The sequence below is a fragment of the Osmerus eperlanus genome, chromosome 28, assembly GCF_963692335.1.
Source record: "Osmerus eperlanus chromosome 28, fOsmEpe2.1, whole genome shotgun sequence".
In the NCBI taxonomy this organism is placed as follows: domain Eukaryota; kingdom Metazoa; phylum Chordata; class Actinopteri; order Osmeriformes; family Osmeridae; genus Osmerus; species Osmerus eperlanus.
The window spans coordinates 4,778,492-4,792,845 of NC_085045.1; the positions used below are offsets into that span (position 1 = coordinate 4,778,492).

The window sequence follows — 14,354 nt, forward strand, 5'->3', positions numbered from 1 at the left end:
GTAAGCTATGCTTAAGTGATGCTAGCAAAGCTAGCTACCTAACGTTTGCAATCTGCGTCTGTACCAAAACTTCCCAAATCTCTTCCCCCTTTACACAAAGAGATTTCGCCAGTATTAGCCTATATGTATTGTAACATGTTTCAGGGCGTTAGTTTCGGTTGCTTGCCAGATTTTGTTTGTGATAACGAGCCAAGCCACATAAAGCTATGTAGCTAATGATGAATATAAAGTTTTTTTTACAGCTGCATACCTATCCCGACTTAATAAAGTTAAGTTAAACGCCGCGGTACCGCACTCCTTCACTTGGGTGAGAGAGATGTGGAAGCAGAGAGAGTGAAGACCGAGTAGCCTACTAATGCGCCTCCACTTCTAAGAAGAAATAGGCGGCATTGCCTAGCCATAACCACACGGCACTACTTTAAGACTGCTAATTTTGAGTTCAAATATACAGTTGTAGATTAAATCCAACTGTTTACCTAACCTAGTCAAACCCTTCTGCTTGTGTGTTTTGAGTGGTCTGGTCTTGACCCGGTCTCGCCCTGCGTTGGTCTTGACTCGGTCGCGCCCTGCCTTGGTCTTGACCCGGTCTCGACCCCTCAAAGTCTTGGCCTTGTCTCAATACACTCTGGTCTTGGTCATGACTTTGTCTCGGTTTAGGTGGTCTTGACTACAGCAGGTTACTTTTAACATGTTTTGTGTGAGAGAGAACGAGTAGATGCACTGTAGAAGAGCAGTACTACCTCAATCCATTTATGTAGTGTAACAATTTTATTTACAGAACATTGTCCAATTGCGTTACAATTAGTGCAAACGATGACACTTCAGATGAACAGCTTAGAAATGTACAAAGCATGTCGTCTCGTCGAAACGAAAACGCAATGGAAATATTGTCGCTAAACATTTTTGTTGTTGAGGTAAGAAATCATGTGAAATGCTGACACCCACACCACTGACAGCGTCTTGTCTGTAAATGCACGTGTGGCGGACAGGCCATGGCGGAGAGATGCTCCCTGTCCCGCTGTCAAGGCATCAGCTGGGAAGATTGAACAAGGGGAGGGGTTTACAAACTGGGTGTGTCGGCATGTGAAATGTCATCTGGTTGAAGATGGACAAGAAATACATTTCAGTGACGCCCTCCCCCAACATCCCAAAACACTCCTAGTCAGTGAATGAAAACAGATTCACGCCATATTTTTTAAACTGTGGTTGGTACCGCAGGCTGGAGATCATTGTCACCTGGACTGTTGTTTAAGAACGGAAGGTACAGAAAGGGACAAGGAAATATTGATAGCAGCCACCAGCACTCATATCCTAGTGTTTACAACCACTGACGTCTGATAAACTGTATGATGCAGCCATTAACTCTCACTGCTGTCATGTACACTAGTATACTAGGAAAATAGATGCAACAAGTACTAAATGTCCATTACATTTACCTAGGCCTTGTTGTTTTGTAGGTTTCAAGCCCTTAACAGTCCATTTACACGGGTAAACTCCTTAATCTGTACAACACATCACATTGCAAGTGCTCCTTTACAGCGGTTACACTGATGTAGAAATATAGGCTTCAGGCAAAGGAACTAGGCGCAGAACACTTGGGTCTGCCCCTCTCCATCACACTGGCACCTGGGCGTTCATCAGAGAGGTAGAGGAAGGCAAGGACAAAGTAACTCGTCACGCTCGCTCGCTTTAGGTGGGCAAAGATTAGCAGTGTGACGAGAAGCTGTGATATCAGTGATTCAAAAGCAAGCGAAACCAACAAAACAAAAAAACGGAAAACGAAACAAGTCACGATCAATGTAATTATAAGAAATATACAAAACAATTTACAAAAAAAGCAAAACATTGGTTTCCATCGATTCAAAATTTGCTATAGAAATTCTTGAATTTACATACAAATACATATTAATAACCAGCTGATGACGTTTGTCTATCGCTATGGCTGGGACGGCAACTACAGATGTATTAAAGCCTTGGACCAGTCTTTATCTATACGATTTGGACATCCAGAACATTCTGGACGGTGGAACTATGGGAAATGCAGTTCGAGAAGACATTCTACATCAACGGTTGAATGGTTGATGGGAAATGTAGTCTCCCCAGAATAATCCTCCCAATACCTGGAAGAACAGACAGGCAAGATCAACCAAACAGGAGATGAATCCTTCAAAACAAGTGACGTAACAGAAGGACACCATTTCCACACAAAGCTGTAGATGGGGTGTTGGTTGCCAGGTTTGTCAGAGACTATCAAGGAGGGTTGTAATGAGGCCCAGGGTTGCCAAGGTAGTTACCCATGCTGATTTAGAAGAGGATGGGCTTGCCAGCGGTCTTCTCCTGGACATAGGAGGTGAAGCGCTTCAGGAACTTGGGGTACTCCCTCTTGGCCACCGCCCGCAGGACGGACGCTGGGGCCCACCCTCCTGGGTTAACTGGAGGAGGAGAAGGGATCACATGACCTGATGCGCCCCAGCACTGACCCTCATGTCAAACTGACACTCACCAACCCCTAACCCAGTGGTTCTCAATCCTGGTCCTTATGCCCCCTTGGCCTGCATGGTTTAGATATTTCCCTGCTCCAACACACCTGATTCAAATAAATGGGTAATTATCAAGCTCAACAGAAGCCTGATAACGACCCGTTCATTTGAATCAGGTGTGTTGGAGCAGGGAAACGTCGAAAACATGCAGGGCAGTGGGGCCCGAGGACCAGGATTGAAAACCACTGCCCTAACCCCTCTTTCACTTAACACTTCTGATCATGAAACCACAGGACTACACTTAAATCTGTACATCTGATTAAACATAGAACAAGACAAGTCATTGATGTATGAAATGTAATGGGTTTGGGTGTAAAACATGACTTAATCCAGAGCCAGACTCACCGTTGGCTACGTAGGTGATCTTACACAGGACGTTGTCTCGGCTGATCTGTTTGTCGCCCTCTGGTGGGCTAACGAGGGTCTGGCAGATCATGGCCACGTTGATTTTGGCACGGACACACCGGTTGGTGGGCTGGAGGGAGGAAGATGAGGGAGCCAATCAGAGCACTGAAGTGGTCTCCTGATCTAAATGTACTAACATCTCTCATGTCCACTTACGGGGGCGTTGTCGTGATCAACAGAGAAGTTGCAGACTAGCCACGTGTCAGGGTCGTTCTCATTGGTCGCCAGGATCTTCCTCATAGCTGATAGGTAGAGGACATCTCTCTGGGAGGCGGGCCATACTCTCTGAAACACACCCTTTGGCCGTCAGTCCAGGTACTGAGGAGACAGCCTCCAAAGTCTGACGCCCGTACGCGAGCCCCGCCCGGAGAACCAGGGTGACCTGGCGTCTGCTCACCTTGTGCGTCTGGTAGACGATCACGGCGTTGTCCGACAGCGTCTCCACCACGTTGAAGTTCTCAATGGTCGCTGGGCAAGGAGCAGAGCGTGTGAGATACAGACCGACGACACGTTTTACACTCTAAAACATGGCGGATAAGAAGAGAACGTCACGACGACGATGATGATGAAGGGACTCACTCTCCCAGTCGTTGCGCACGGCCGTGTCCCAGAAGTAGTGGCACACCTCATGGCCCGTCACGCCCTTGACGGCGTGGGTGGCCTTGAGAGGATCCAGGACGATCCCGTTCTCCTCCACCTCCCTCCTGTACACCTGACACACACACACAGTCAACAGCAGGGCCTGGTTTACCATAAACACCAGAACCCAGTCACACCCTGTACTAGGTGTGTCTCTACAGGAGCGAGACAAGGACAAGCCCAACACCCAACATGGCCGCCGATGTCGGGGAGGCTAGTTCTACCAGATGACCCCCCCTCACCTTCATCTCTCCCTCCTCCACCACCAGCTGCCAGTTGGCATCTCCGCCCATGTCCTGCAGGGAGTAGGTCATGTGGTTCTGCACCATCTCCTCCACCTGGGACACACAGACACATACGTACGTTCAGAAATGACCGACATTGAACGGCACGTCCGGGGAGATGCTACAGTTAGACTACGTCATGGAAACGTCAGACAGACACACAGAGTGAGAGCGTGTCAGCAAGGGTAGAGGGAACAGGTCAAAGTTCATTCTGCCTGGGTCCATGCCTACTCGTGCAGTAAGGGGACAAAACGGCGATGGACCGACAGGGAAAGAAGGCGAGGGACGGACGGCGAGAGAACGACAGGAGTTTAGTCATGCGACGTCAGTTCGATCCAGCAACAGGAAAGAATCTCGACAAGCCACTCTTGAGAGCATTCTGCTGGTTAGAACAGTGTGTTGTGGTGCAGTGTGCATTCCGGTGAGGCAGGTGGCGCTCTCTGCTAACGCATACAGTACCTGCGTGCTGAATCTGTGAACATCGTCTGAAGCACTGACTAGCTCGACGGAGGACAGGGAGGAACAACGGCTATGGGGCTAGGGGGGCGGCAGAAAGAGACGGAGGGAGAAGAGAGAGAGAAGAAGAGGGATGGAGGATTTGAGCAAGTGGGAGAAGAAGCACATGAGAGAACGGTTCAAGGACAGAGAAAATGGCTGCCGTCACCTCCCAATTACACCCGAATCTCCAAGAAATGAGCAAAACCAACAACAACTAGCCACCAGTAAACCCAACCATCCACCAGAGAGGGATAGAGGAGGAGCAGGAGGAGACAGTGGATGTGGATGCCCTAGTAGACTTGTTCCGGCAGGCTGATGACCCTCCAGGGGCCAGAGAGAGGATGGATTGTCAAAGACACATATCTCTGTTATTCTTTTGCACAGGATACTTAAGAGCTAATGGTGAGTTGTGGGTGTGTGTGTGTGGTTCGTTACCCCGGTGGAGAATCTGTGATTAGCGATGGCGGAGTACGCGTCTACTGGTGGCGCCGGGGTCAGACGAGGTAACCGGACCTTCTCCGACTGGGGAACAAAGAAAGAAAAGGAAAAAAGGGGGATTAGTAATATTGAGAGACAGAGATGGAGAAAGAGAGACAAGGAAAAACAAACAGCACTTCTTCACGTGGTTGGGGTTAAAGGTCAAGGGTTGCGACTCGAGTTCTCTGGAGGGGAACCTTCCCATACCTCTTCCTCTATCTTGTCCTGTCTGTCCAGGGCGGCTTCCACGGCGTCAAAGAACTCGTCCTCGTTGATCAGGCTGTTGGGACCCTCCTGGACAAACACGGCAGCACGTACGTCATCAACACAGGAAGCAGCAATAGCACCGTCACTGAGGCTAGACTTCAACAGTGGTTTTAACCCTCGTGCTGCCTTCGGGTCACATGACCCAAAGGTTCATAACGAACCATCATTGTGTTTACCCAATTTTACCCAATACAAAACCAAATAAAAATACTTTTCTTTTAACCTTTGCAATGTGGGGGGTCTGAGACAGCCCGACGGTTAAAAGAAAATGCTTCACTTTGTTTTTGTATGCGGTAAAGTTGTCGCAATACGACGGTGGGTCACAATGACTGATGGGTCAGAACGACCCGAGGAGAACACAAGGGTTAAGGACTCGACGATCTCTATCATGTCCCCCATCTCTATTTCCCATAATCCCTCCGGCATCGTGGCGTCTACCTCGTAGTCGGGTCCTCCGTAGTGGGACTTGATCTTCAGGTCGCTCAGGGCGTTCTTGTAAGCGTCCTCCACCCTCCTCCTTTTCTCCAGCTCCTGGACACAGACAGCATTCACCCAGGTGAGACGACACAAGAGACATATGGCTGCCCTTCCCCGTGGACCCAGATACGAGGAGACCCCCCCCGCTCCGATGAGGGGTTCACAAGAGGGGCGGGAAAGGTAAATAGAAGCCTCCAGGATAATCGTGACCCTCATCAGGAAGTTTGGTTCCCTAACCCAAAAACTGTGTGTGAGAGTACCTTATCTCAGGATATCAGCACCCTGTGACCTACAGGTCTGCACTAGAGTGTGTGTAAACATACCCTCCGCTCTTCCTCTCCCCCACCCGCCCTTAAAAAAGAAAAGGAAAAAGACACATGCCACAAAAGGAAAACCTGCCGCTCAAACTGGTTTGACCTCCCATTCAACTCCCCTTGGAAGTCCCATGCTTAACTGGTGACAGTGAAGACAAGTGAACCAGGGCAGCGGCAGACCTCCACCTGTGTGGAGCTCTCCACATCCAAACATGGCCGTGCCAAAAGATTGTGTCCCATGCTTCTGACTAGAAGGTTCCACAAAGCACCTGTTGCGTTTCAATCATTCTCCGCCCACAGGGACGACGGCCTTGCCCAACCGTTCTCCTCAAGATCCAGAAAATCCACATCCGGCACCGTCATCCACAACACAGCCCTTAAGACAAACCGCAAACAAGCCCCAGCACGAAACCTCACACCTGAACAGGTGTGTCTCGTTTTCAGCTACCCTACAGAGGAAAGAGAGGCCCGGGGTTTGGTTTGGTCCGTGGAACCGTTCCGAATGCGAGGCAGGGGCCAGGTGCCGTGGAGACCTACTGTGTAGAAGAGACTGCCGGTCTGGAGGGGAACCCATCTCTGGCTGTTGAACGTCTGGGGAACGGTCCTCCAGTGTTGGTGGGAAGACTTCCAGAAGGACAGGCGATACCACGACGAACGCGAGCTCATCTTCCCTTCAATTCCAGGCATGGGGAGAGTGTGTGTGTGCGGGGGTAGGCGGATGGTACACTTCAGACCCACACACCCACACAACTGTCTAGCCACGGACGAGGTTTCTCGGTTGATAGTCTGAAGCTGACTGGAGCTGTTCTCGGCTTGGGAGTTGTGGGTGAGCTGGGCGGGATGGAAGAACCGGTTGGGCCAGTCTGCAGCTGGGCCAGGTTGGAGGAAGGGGAGCCTAGTCTATACGCTACACTGCTGCGACACAAAGGACAGCAAATACCAACGCACACACACACACCCGTGTCTCAGCCAAGATGTGCGTCTTAGGCTGCATGTCATGTCACACAAGCACACTCAAGTGACAGGGACAGGGCTACTGCAAAGGAGGCGAGTCATTTCCCCTGTGAGTCTCGCACTTCTGACCTAGAACAGTATCCGTTTCATAGAAAGTTTGATGACACTCATATCACTCACGTTTCATAACATAACATAATAATAATCAAACCAAATGAAATTCTAAAAAAATTGTTTATATTGATTTATTTTACATTAATTCTGCTCATGATGACTGTGTGTGTGTGTGTGTGTGTCTGCTACCTTGTCTATTCTTTTCTGCCAGCTGTCCTCTCGTTTCATCATCAGCTCGATGCAGTGTGACAGCGTGGACAGGATCCCAGCGGTGGTGGCCTTAAAGGTAATGGCCTCACCCTTAAAGTCTATACCGTTGATCCCTTTAGGGCTGGCGGGGGGGAAGACTGCAGGAGGGGGATAGACAGGGAATATTGTGTGTAAATAATGATTGTAAAAACACGTCTTCAATTAGAAACCAGCAGGTCAGGTGTGTTCAGGTGAACGTGGAGTTCCTCACGTTTCTCTTTGCTGCCGTTGTTGTTATGGGGACAGTCGCCGTTGGGGCGCGTGGTCGAGGGGAAGTCGTCCTCGTCCTCCTCCACCACTGCGAACGACAGGGTCGCTTTTACACACGGGCTCCATTTCAGAGCTCTGACCTCTATTCGTACAGCAGGGACATTAGCCATGAATTGGCACGGGCATTAGGCGTGTATTGAATTTGTTTTGACCTTTGCAGACCGCGTGCTACGAACGGCCGGTCGTGTTTATCTTGTCTGCCGAAATTACCAGGCAGGTGAGAGCCTTCTCTCTTTCTCCCGCTCCCTCTCTCCTGTCTCTCCCTCCCCTCCTCCCACTGTGTCGGACGGCGAGCGCTACCTCGGTCTCTCTGGAACTCGTCCTTGGAGACTCCGTCAGCGCAGGAGTCAAAGTACTTCTGCAGCGTGTCCACCTGTCGGCACAGAATGTCCCGGAACGTCTCCATCTCTGCCAGCTTCTCCTTCAGACTGTGGCCCTTCTGATCCCAAGAGGGGGGGGGAGGGGGGGGGAGGGAGGGAGAGAAGAGGGTGGGAGAGAGAGAGAGAGAGGAGGGATTAGCGTGGAGAGTAACATCCAGAGAGGGTAAACGGAGAGAAAAAGAGACACACAGAGATGCATTGTTATTTAATGGTGCCCCCCTCGTTGAGGCCCAGGGTGGTTTACTCCACCCCAGACGGGGACTTTGTCCGGGGGGAGGACTCGGGAGGAGCAGCCTACCTTGAAGGAGGAGGTGGAGGTGGCAGAGAAGCCACTGGCCGCCGAGGTGAGAGACTGCATGGAGCCATGACGTCTTAGACTGGTCTCAGAACCATACCCAGACTCAGCCTGCAGACAGGGAGGGAGGGAGGGCGAGAGGGATGGAGAGTGAGAAAAGAAAGGGTTGGTGGGAGGGGAGACAGAGGAGAAAACACATTAACCATCTGCAGAGCACTGAGAAATCCATCAACACGCTGGGCGGGGGAGGAGAGGCGTGAGAGCGTTACTTCCAGCAGAGCATGCGGACAACCAGCTCGGAACCACACCGAGGTCCAGCTCTCCACCAACACTGGGGACATGAGGAACCCTGGGAAGGCTTTGGCCGTGGTGACCAGCCGTCCTGTGTCCTTCATATGTGGACAGAGAACTGAAGATGCTGCTGGCTTGTCAGCTGACCCGCTGAGATAACAAGGAAGCCTAACGCTCTGATGAAACCGTCAGCGCTCAGCAGTGAACCAGTCAGTTGGTATGCACACATAGAGGTTGCCAACGCCTCAGCGGTCACAACCTGAGCACCCGGAAACATTCCTCAGATGGAATTGAATCGCTCAGGAAGGTTTGCAACATTAGATATTTAAAACACCTACGGACACAGCATGAGATGACCTCTCTCTCTCACTCACTCACACACACATACTTCTAATGACTAGAAGTAGGAAACTTGAGCTTGCACCGAGACTTGACAACAGTCCTATTCTCTATACCTAAATGTCTGCTTTACTCTTTACGATGTCTGGCTATCAGGTTCCAGCCACAGTACCGGATCTGTTGTTCCCCCAATGAACACAAGACACAGTGTAGAGCATGCTCTCCCTCGCTCGCCAACACACACGGATCAGCGTCTGACAGTGATGGACGATAAGGAGTGGCATGCAGCAGGCGTAAGCTAACGCTAAACGGCTACGCTGCCATATAAATGACATGGGCCGGGACGCACGGAAAAGAGCTAGCCTAGCGTCCGAGCAGCTCCCTTGCTAACGAGCCAGCATGCCAACACAGAAGTCATGCATTCTAATGGACTGGTCCCGAGATGTGAGAGATAGCAGAGCGCTAACATGCTTGGAGCCCCCACCATTCGGTCACTCCAGCAGCCAAAGCAGAAGAGGGCAGAGCTGCAGTCCTGCCGCCCGGCCGCCCCCCACATAGCCCCTCCACTCCCAGAAAGCCGCGCTGGGTGCCCACGGAGACGCAAAGATGGAGGGGAAGGAAGCACGGGAGAGGAAAATTCCCTCAGGCTCGGCTCACCTCATGGAGCCAAATGAAAGATGGAGGGATGCAATAGGAACAATAGAAGAGGTGGAAAGATGGGGCGTGGAAAATTATTCAAAAGGGCTATAGTCCTGAAGAGCTGGAGGAGAGGCAGGATCTGTGGTCTTAAACGGGAGAGACAGGAACAGAGAGAGAGGGGAGAGAGAGAGAGAGAGAGAGACAGGAACAGAGAGGAGAGAGGGAGAGCGAGAGAGAAGAATGCAGCGAGGAAGGGAGAGCAGAGAGAAAGTGATCAACACGCTGAGAGACTCAGCGCTGCAGCTTCAACCTCGCACATGTATGCACACACACACACACCTTCGGTCGAAACACACACACAGACACGCGAAACCTTTTCATCACGCTGTCTGCATCGCCGAACAGCATCCATCCCAGCGAGAGAGATGGAGAGAAAAAGAGAGAGAGGAGCAGCCAAGCAGTGGGTGGTGTGTGGGGGCGCGTGTGAAAGGCTAATTAAGTTCGCAGGGTGGGATGGATGGAAAGAGAGAGAGCTGCATCTGTCCATTGTATTGTCTCTCCCATCTCTTACTCTCCCCTCTTTCTTCCTCCTCTCAATCTGTATCTGTGTATCAGCTCTGATGTGGCTTGTGAGGCTCTAGGTGGGTCGATGCTGCTCTGAGGCTGTGCCCGCCACTTGTCTCAGAGGAGGCGAGGGCAGGGACGCCAGTTGGGTGTCTCCCATCTTTCCCACAATGCTCCTGTGTTTCTGTCAATGTTTGTTAGTCCTGTTGGTTAAAAAGCACTGCTAGTTTCGGTGCAAATCGGCTGGTGTGTGTGTGTGTGTGTGTCTGTGCCTTGTACCTCTTGATGTTTGGATTTGTGTCGGGTGGCTGACTACAACACATGCATTATTCATCAAGAGAGGCATTTGAGAGCAGTAAAATGCCCCAGCCCACACACAAGCCACACACACAGCTGAAGTGGTTTACTCCTTAACAGCTGAACAAAACTGCATTATAGCTGGCTACGTAAATACTGTGGCCTTTGTTTTGCAGTTCAGATTCAGATCCGGACTCAAGTCCAGATTCCACTTACAATTCAAGCGCTTAGAAAAACGCAAAAACCCAACGTGGCCTAAAACAGTATTAATGACATAATCCTCCCTCTCGAAGTTCAACAGTGACTTAAATCAGTATGATAAACCCGATTAATCAGTGACCAAAACCATATGCAATCAAGATTCTCTGGAAAGAACAACAACAATGGCATAACTGTCCAGCAGGTGGCAGTAAAGATATCTAGGAGATGAGTTACTGGAGGTCACAAAATCCAGTCAATATAGTGCAAGCTCGGACACACCACTGATAATGCCATGTGGTCCGTCCCACCCACGTAGGAATGATTCACTTCCGGCAACAACCTCCCGTCCCCCTCAACACCCAGCAACCGGTGCCCCCATCTGCTGGGTGTCTGAGGAGAGTGATCCCTGAGCTCTCTCCCCAGAGATTCCCAGCATTCCTGGGGGGGCACGGAGGGGGGTGGGGTGGGGGGTTGAGACCCTGTCACATTCCACAGTCCCCTCCCCCGGTGATAACCCTCCCCCCAACAAACAAACACACACACACCTCGCTGACAAACATCATCATCACCCTGATCCCGCTAGCAGTGATGCAGTTCAGCTGCTGGGGTTAGTTCTCTCACGTGCTGAACAGTAGACATACAGACAGACAGACAGACCTTGTGCAGCTCGATGGAGTCGATCCACTGGTCCCGGTGGGCGGGGTCCTCTGCTCTCAGGTACCACACGCTGTCGTTGACGCTGATGTCGAAGCGACACTCATCAAACTCGTGGGGCTGAGGGAGGGTGGAGAGAGAAACAGACTCATTAATGACGCAAGCATGCAGTTGCGAGGGAGCAACGGGAGTGGTCTGTAAGCAAGACTGTCCGCAGGTTTACAAGAGCCATGGAAACAGACAGACGAGGCTTCTGTCTTCTCCCAGATCCTGACTGGATGAATGGGGAACGGGGAAACAGACACACATGGACTCCATCAGTCCCTACGCGCTGTGACTCACTGACGAGGCTTTTTAATTAGAAACTCATGTGTAATGTCTCCTGCCTAAACCTCTGGCAAACCTCATAGGTCTGTGTACAACCCACCAATCCCCCCCCCCCTCTCTACATTCCTCTGACCCAGGGTCATCTTAAACACCCCCCCACCCCTGCCCACTCCATACCCCGCCCGTGACCCTTGTCGGAATCTGAACACGTGCGTGCACGGAATTCCAAAGCTTCCTCTGGGGATTGGAATTTAATCTGAGTACAGTGGGGCTGCACTCCTGAACTGAGACTACAGTAGTACACGGGCGGTCACATGGGTCTGGCCTATCGCTTTCTTAGGCAACCGGCCCCGGTGCTTTCCGACGCAACGCCTGACATTCTTGTTCTCGTTCCGCAGCGACATATGAGCCGGGTCATGATGTCAGTGGCGTTCCCTTCCAGTACCAGACACCAGTAGCGCTTTAGCCTGTACTAGCATGCAACACTGACAAGTATGTATCCCTGATTTTAGATACACAAACTCCTGCGGTGTAGGACCATATCGGTCTTCACACAAAGCCCTGCTCTGCACTCAACAACCCTTATCTGCAGCTCCACCAGGTGTAGAGAGCGCGACCTGCCCCTGTGAAAACAGTCCCGAGGTTTAACCCCACACACTGCCAACCTTGTGGTTGCGGTGTCACACAGCAGTATCTTGGGAGGATTTCTACATGGCACGAAACCAAAGGTGAGGCAGCCTCGGCCTACGTCTGCTACAGATACACAGGGTCAGTAAAGACCCGAGATCAGATAACCTGATCCATTTATTTAGGTTGGTCTAAGAAAAAAAATGAAGCCGTTATTTATGTGACAAATGTGTTTTTGTCAGCAAAGTGGAGAGGGCAAGAGCAACAAATGTGGTTGTCTCTCTCTCTCTCTCTTCTCTGCCTCTCTCTTCTCTGCCTCTCTCTTCTCTGTCTCTCTCTCTCTGTCTCTCTCTCTGTCTCGTTGTCCTGAATTGACTGGAAAGCACAGCATGGTACTGAGCCATGAGCCCGAGGCAGGAACAGTCAGACAAACGCACTTCCTTAACGTGTGCGAGGCCGTGCGAGAGGACGAGGCTGTTGCTCTGAGGCTCGCGGTGGTCTGGAACGAGGGGAAGCTCTGGCACTGTCTCTGTGCATTCCTCCTATCTCCGAGGAGTCTGTCAACAGGCCTCACCCTGGGACGTTTGGGCCGGCAGGTGGACGGGAGGCTCCTTCCGTCAGATGTGCTGATTATTAGTGTGAGGGAATTTGCAATCGAGGGGTTTGTTCTCAACGCAACCTGCGAAACTGTTCTTCCCAATGTCCTTTGCACAAAACAGGAACCATGATGTTCTCTCATGAACACAAAGCACCTTTCACTTCAGGAAACTTACTGTAACAGCCCATATAGGCATTTTAAAACTGATTTAAGACTTTTAATCCTATTGCAGTAATACAGTGATGTAGTACATTGTTTGGCTTGGCCTTAGTACTCCATTGAGATATTTTCTAAAAGACAATATTTAACTAGGGTGTGGGATTTCAGCTTCTTTGATTGACAGGAGGCGAGTCTCGTGAAACCAGTGTCAAATGTCCAGGTACAAAGAAAGAGAATACAAAAGCTAATCGTAAGCTGCTAATATAAGTTTATGTTACAGAGACAAGACTGGAGTGTTCTGTTACCTTGTACATTACTATCGCTATCTGAAGTTTCACTGTTAAGTGTAGTTCTTGAAATGCTGGAACTTTCCCTGATAAAAACACAGTCCTACCAGCCTCCTTACTAGTTAATATTTACCTCTTTGGGTCTAAGAAAAAAGGTACTTGGAGGAATGACACATTCCTGGTCAAACTTGGATGGAAGAACACCGAGGCATTGTCTGAGCTGAGTGAGAAAAAACTGAGATACTGTAATGCGATCTCTGAATTTCACAAACTCTTTCACCTGTGTCACAAGGTTGGGGGCAATTGGTCAGAAACATATCACTATACTTACTGAAATCATAGCCTTGCTCAGGCACAGGGCACCTCGACAGCCATATTCTCTCTCGTCCTCAGATTTATAGTAACTCAAGGTGTTGTTCTTCAATACCACCCACCGGTCCTGCCATCCATGAATGTAGTTGGTCCACTGTCAACACAAACATGACAAAAACAGAAGGGCAGGCAGTCAGCATACAACTCCAAAGTGCAATATTAGGACATGACTGAGATCATGACTTGGCTCTTATCTATCACTGTGGTATGATAACGTGGACAAAAATGCTTTGGTTGGTTAATCTCTTAACTGAAGAAAATGGGTGGGTTTCTGATAAATGTTCTAAGCACAAAGTATTGAATCTCAGTATAAATCATCATGACTCATTTTCAAAAAGTCTCTGATATTGGTGCAGTTTAACCTGCAGTAAATACAGTTTTGTATGTTCAAATATAAATGGTTACCAATGTCTGCCAAACACAGTCCAACACTAAACGTACAGTAGGCAACTATGAATAATGTGCTTGACTAACCTTGCTTAGGACACCACCGAGCTCAATAACAGGCTGTCCAGATTCCGGATCCACATCCTCGTCGGACCCTGAGGAGTTCGAACTCTTCTCCGACATTTTGCTAGCGATTACCAATAATTTATAATAAAAAAAATCGGTCAATCGTCACCCAGCTTGCCTAGCTACTTGCACTAGCTAAACGCAGAATCAGGTAGCATGAAGCTACCAGTATCTATATTGCAAAACTAGAGACAGTCATGGAAGTAGGTAGAAGTTCCCTAGCCAGCAAGCTGTGGTGATCAAGCTTAATTTAGCAAACACAATTTTACCACAACAACATGAGCTGTGTTAGCAAGCTGGCTAGGCTAACTATCTGGATCTCT

General features: G+C 50.0%; 1 protein-coding gene across 3 annotated transcripts; it reads right to left on the reverse strand.

Annotated features, from left to right (window-relative positions):
- Window positions 1-745: 745 nt before the first annotated feature.
- Window positions 746-14,127, reverse strand: cert1a (ceramide transporter 1a). Of its 3 annotated transcripts, none has more exons than XM_062454669.1 (18): window positions 13,993-14,127; window positions 13,478-13,612; window positions 11,152-11,268; window positions 8,167-8,274; window positions 7,789-7,924; window positions 7,430-7,516; window positions 7,159-7,316; window positions 5,549-5,641; window positions 5,051-5,137; window positions 4,802-4,888; window positions 4,328-4,405; window positions 3,827-3,922; window positions 3,525-3,657; window positions 3,343-3,413; window positions 3,102-3,230; window positions 2,886-3,015; window positions 2,295-2,432; window positions 746-2,120 (listed from the first exon to the last, which is right to left on the reverse strand). In XM_062454669.1, the coding sequence occupies exons 1-17, from the start codon at window positions 14,086-14,088 to the stop codon at window positions 2,305-2,307; spliced, it is 1,869 nt and encodes a 622-aa protein (XP_062310653.1). In that variant the 5' UTR covers window positions 14,089-14,127; the 3' UTR covers window positions 746-2,120; window positions 2,295-2,304. The 3 variants fall into 3 exon arrangements, with proteins under 3 accessions (XP_062310653.1, XP_062310652.1, XP_062310654.1); XM_062454668.1 differs by having other exon boundaries at window positions 7,789-7,927; XM_062454670.1 differs by lacking the exon at window positions 4,328-4,405 and having other exon boundaries at window positions 7,789-7,927.
- Between the last annotated feature and the right edge of the window lie 227 nt (window positions 14,128-14,354).

Bases quoted from the DNA above. Each gene is read 5' to 3' on its own strand.
- cert1a (XM_062454668.1), bottom strand. From the start codon at position 14,088: ATGTCGGAGAAGAGTTCGAACTCCTCAGGGTCCGACGAGGATGTGGAT. The intron at 3,923-4,327 runs GTACTGTATGCG...TGTGTGTCCCAG, and splicing joins TTCACAGATTCAGCACGCAG to GTGGAGGAGATGGTGCAGAA. The intron at 3,016-3,101 runs GTAAGTGGACAT...TCCTCCCTCCAG, and splicing joins TTGATCACGACAACGCCCCC to CCCACCAACCGGTGTGTCCG.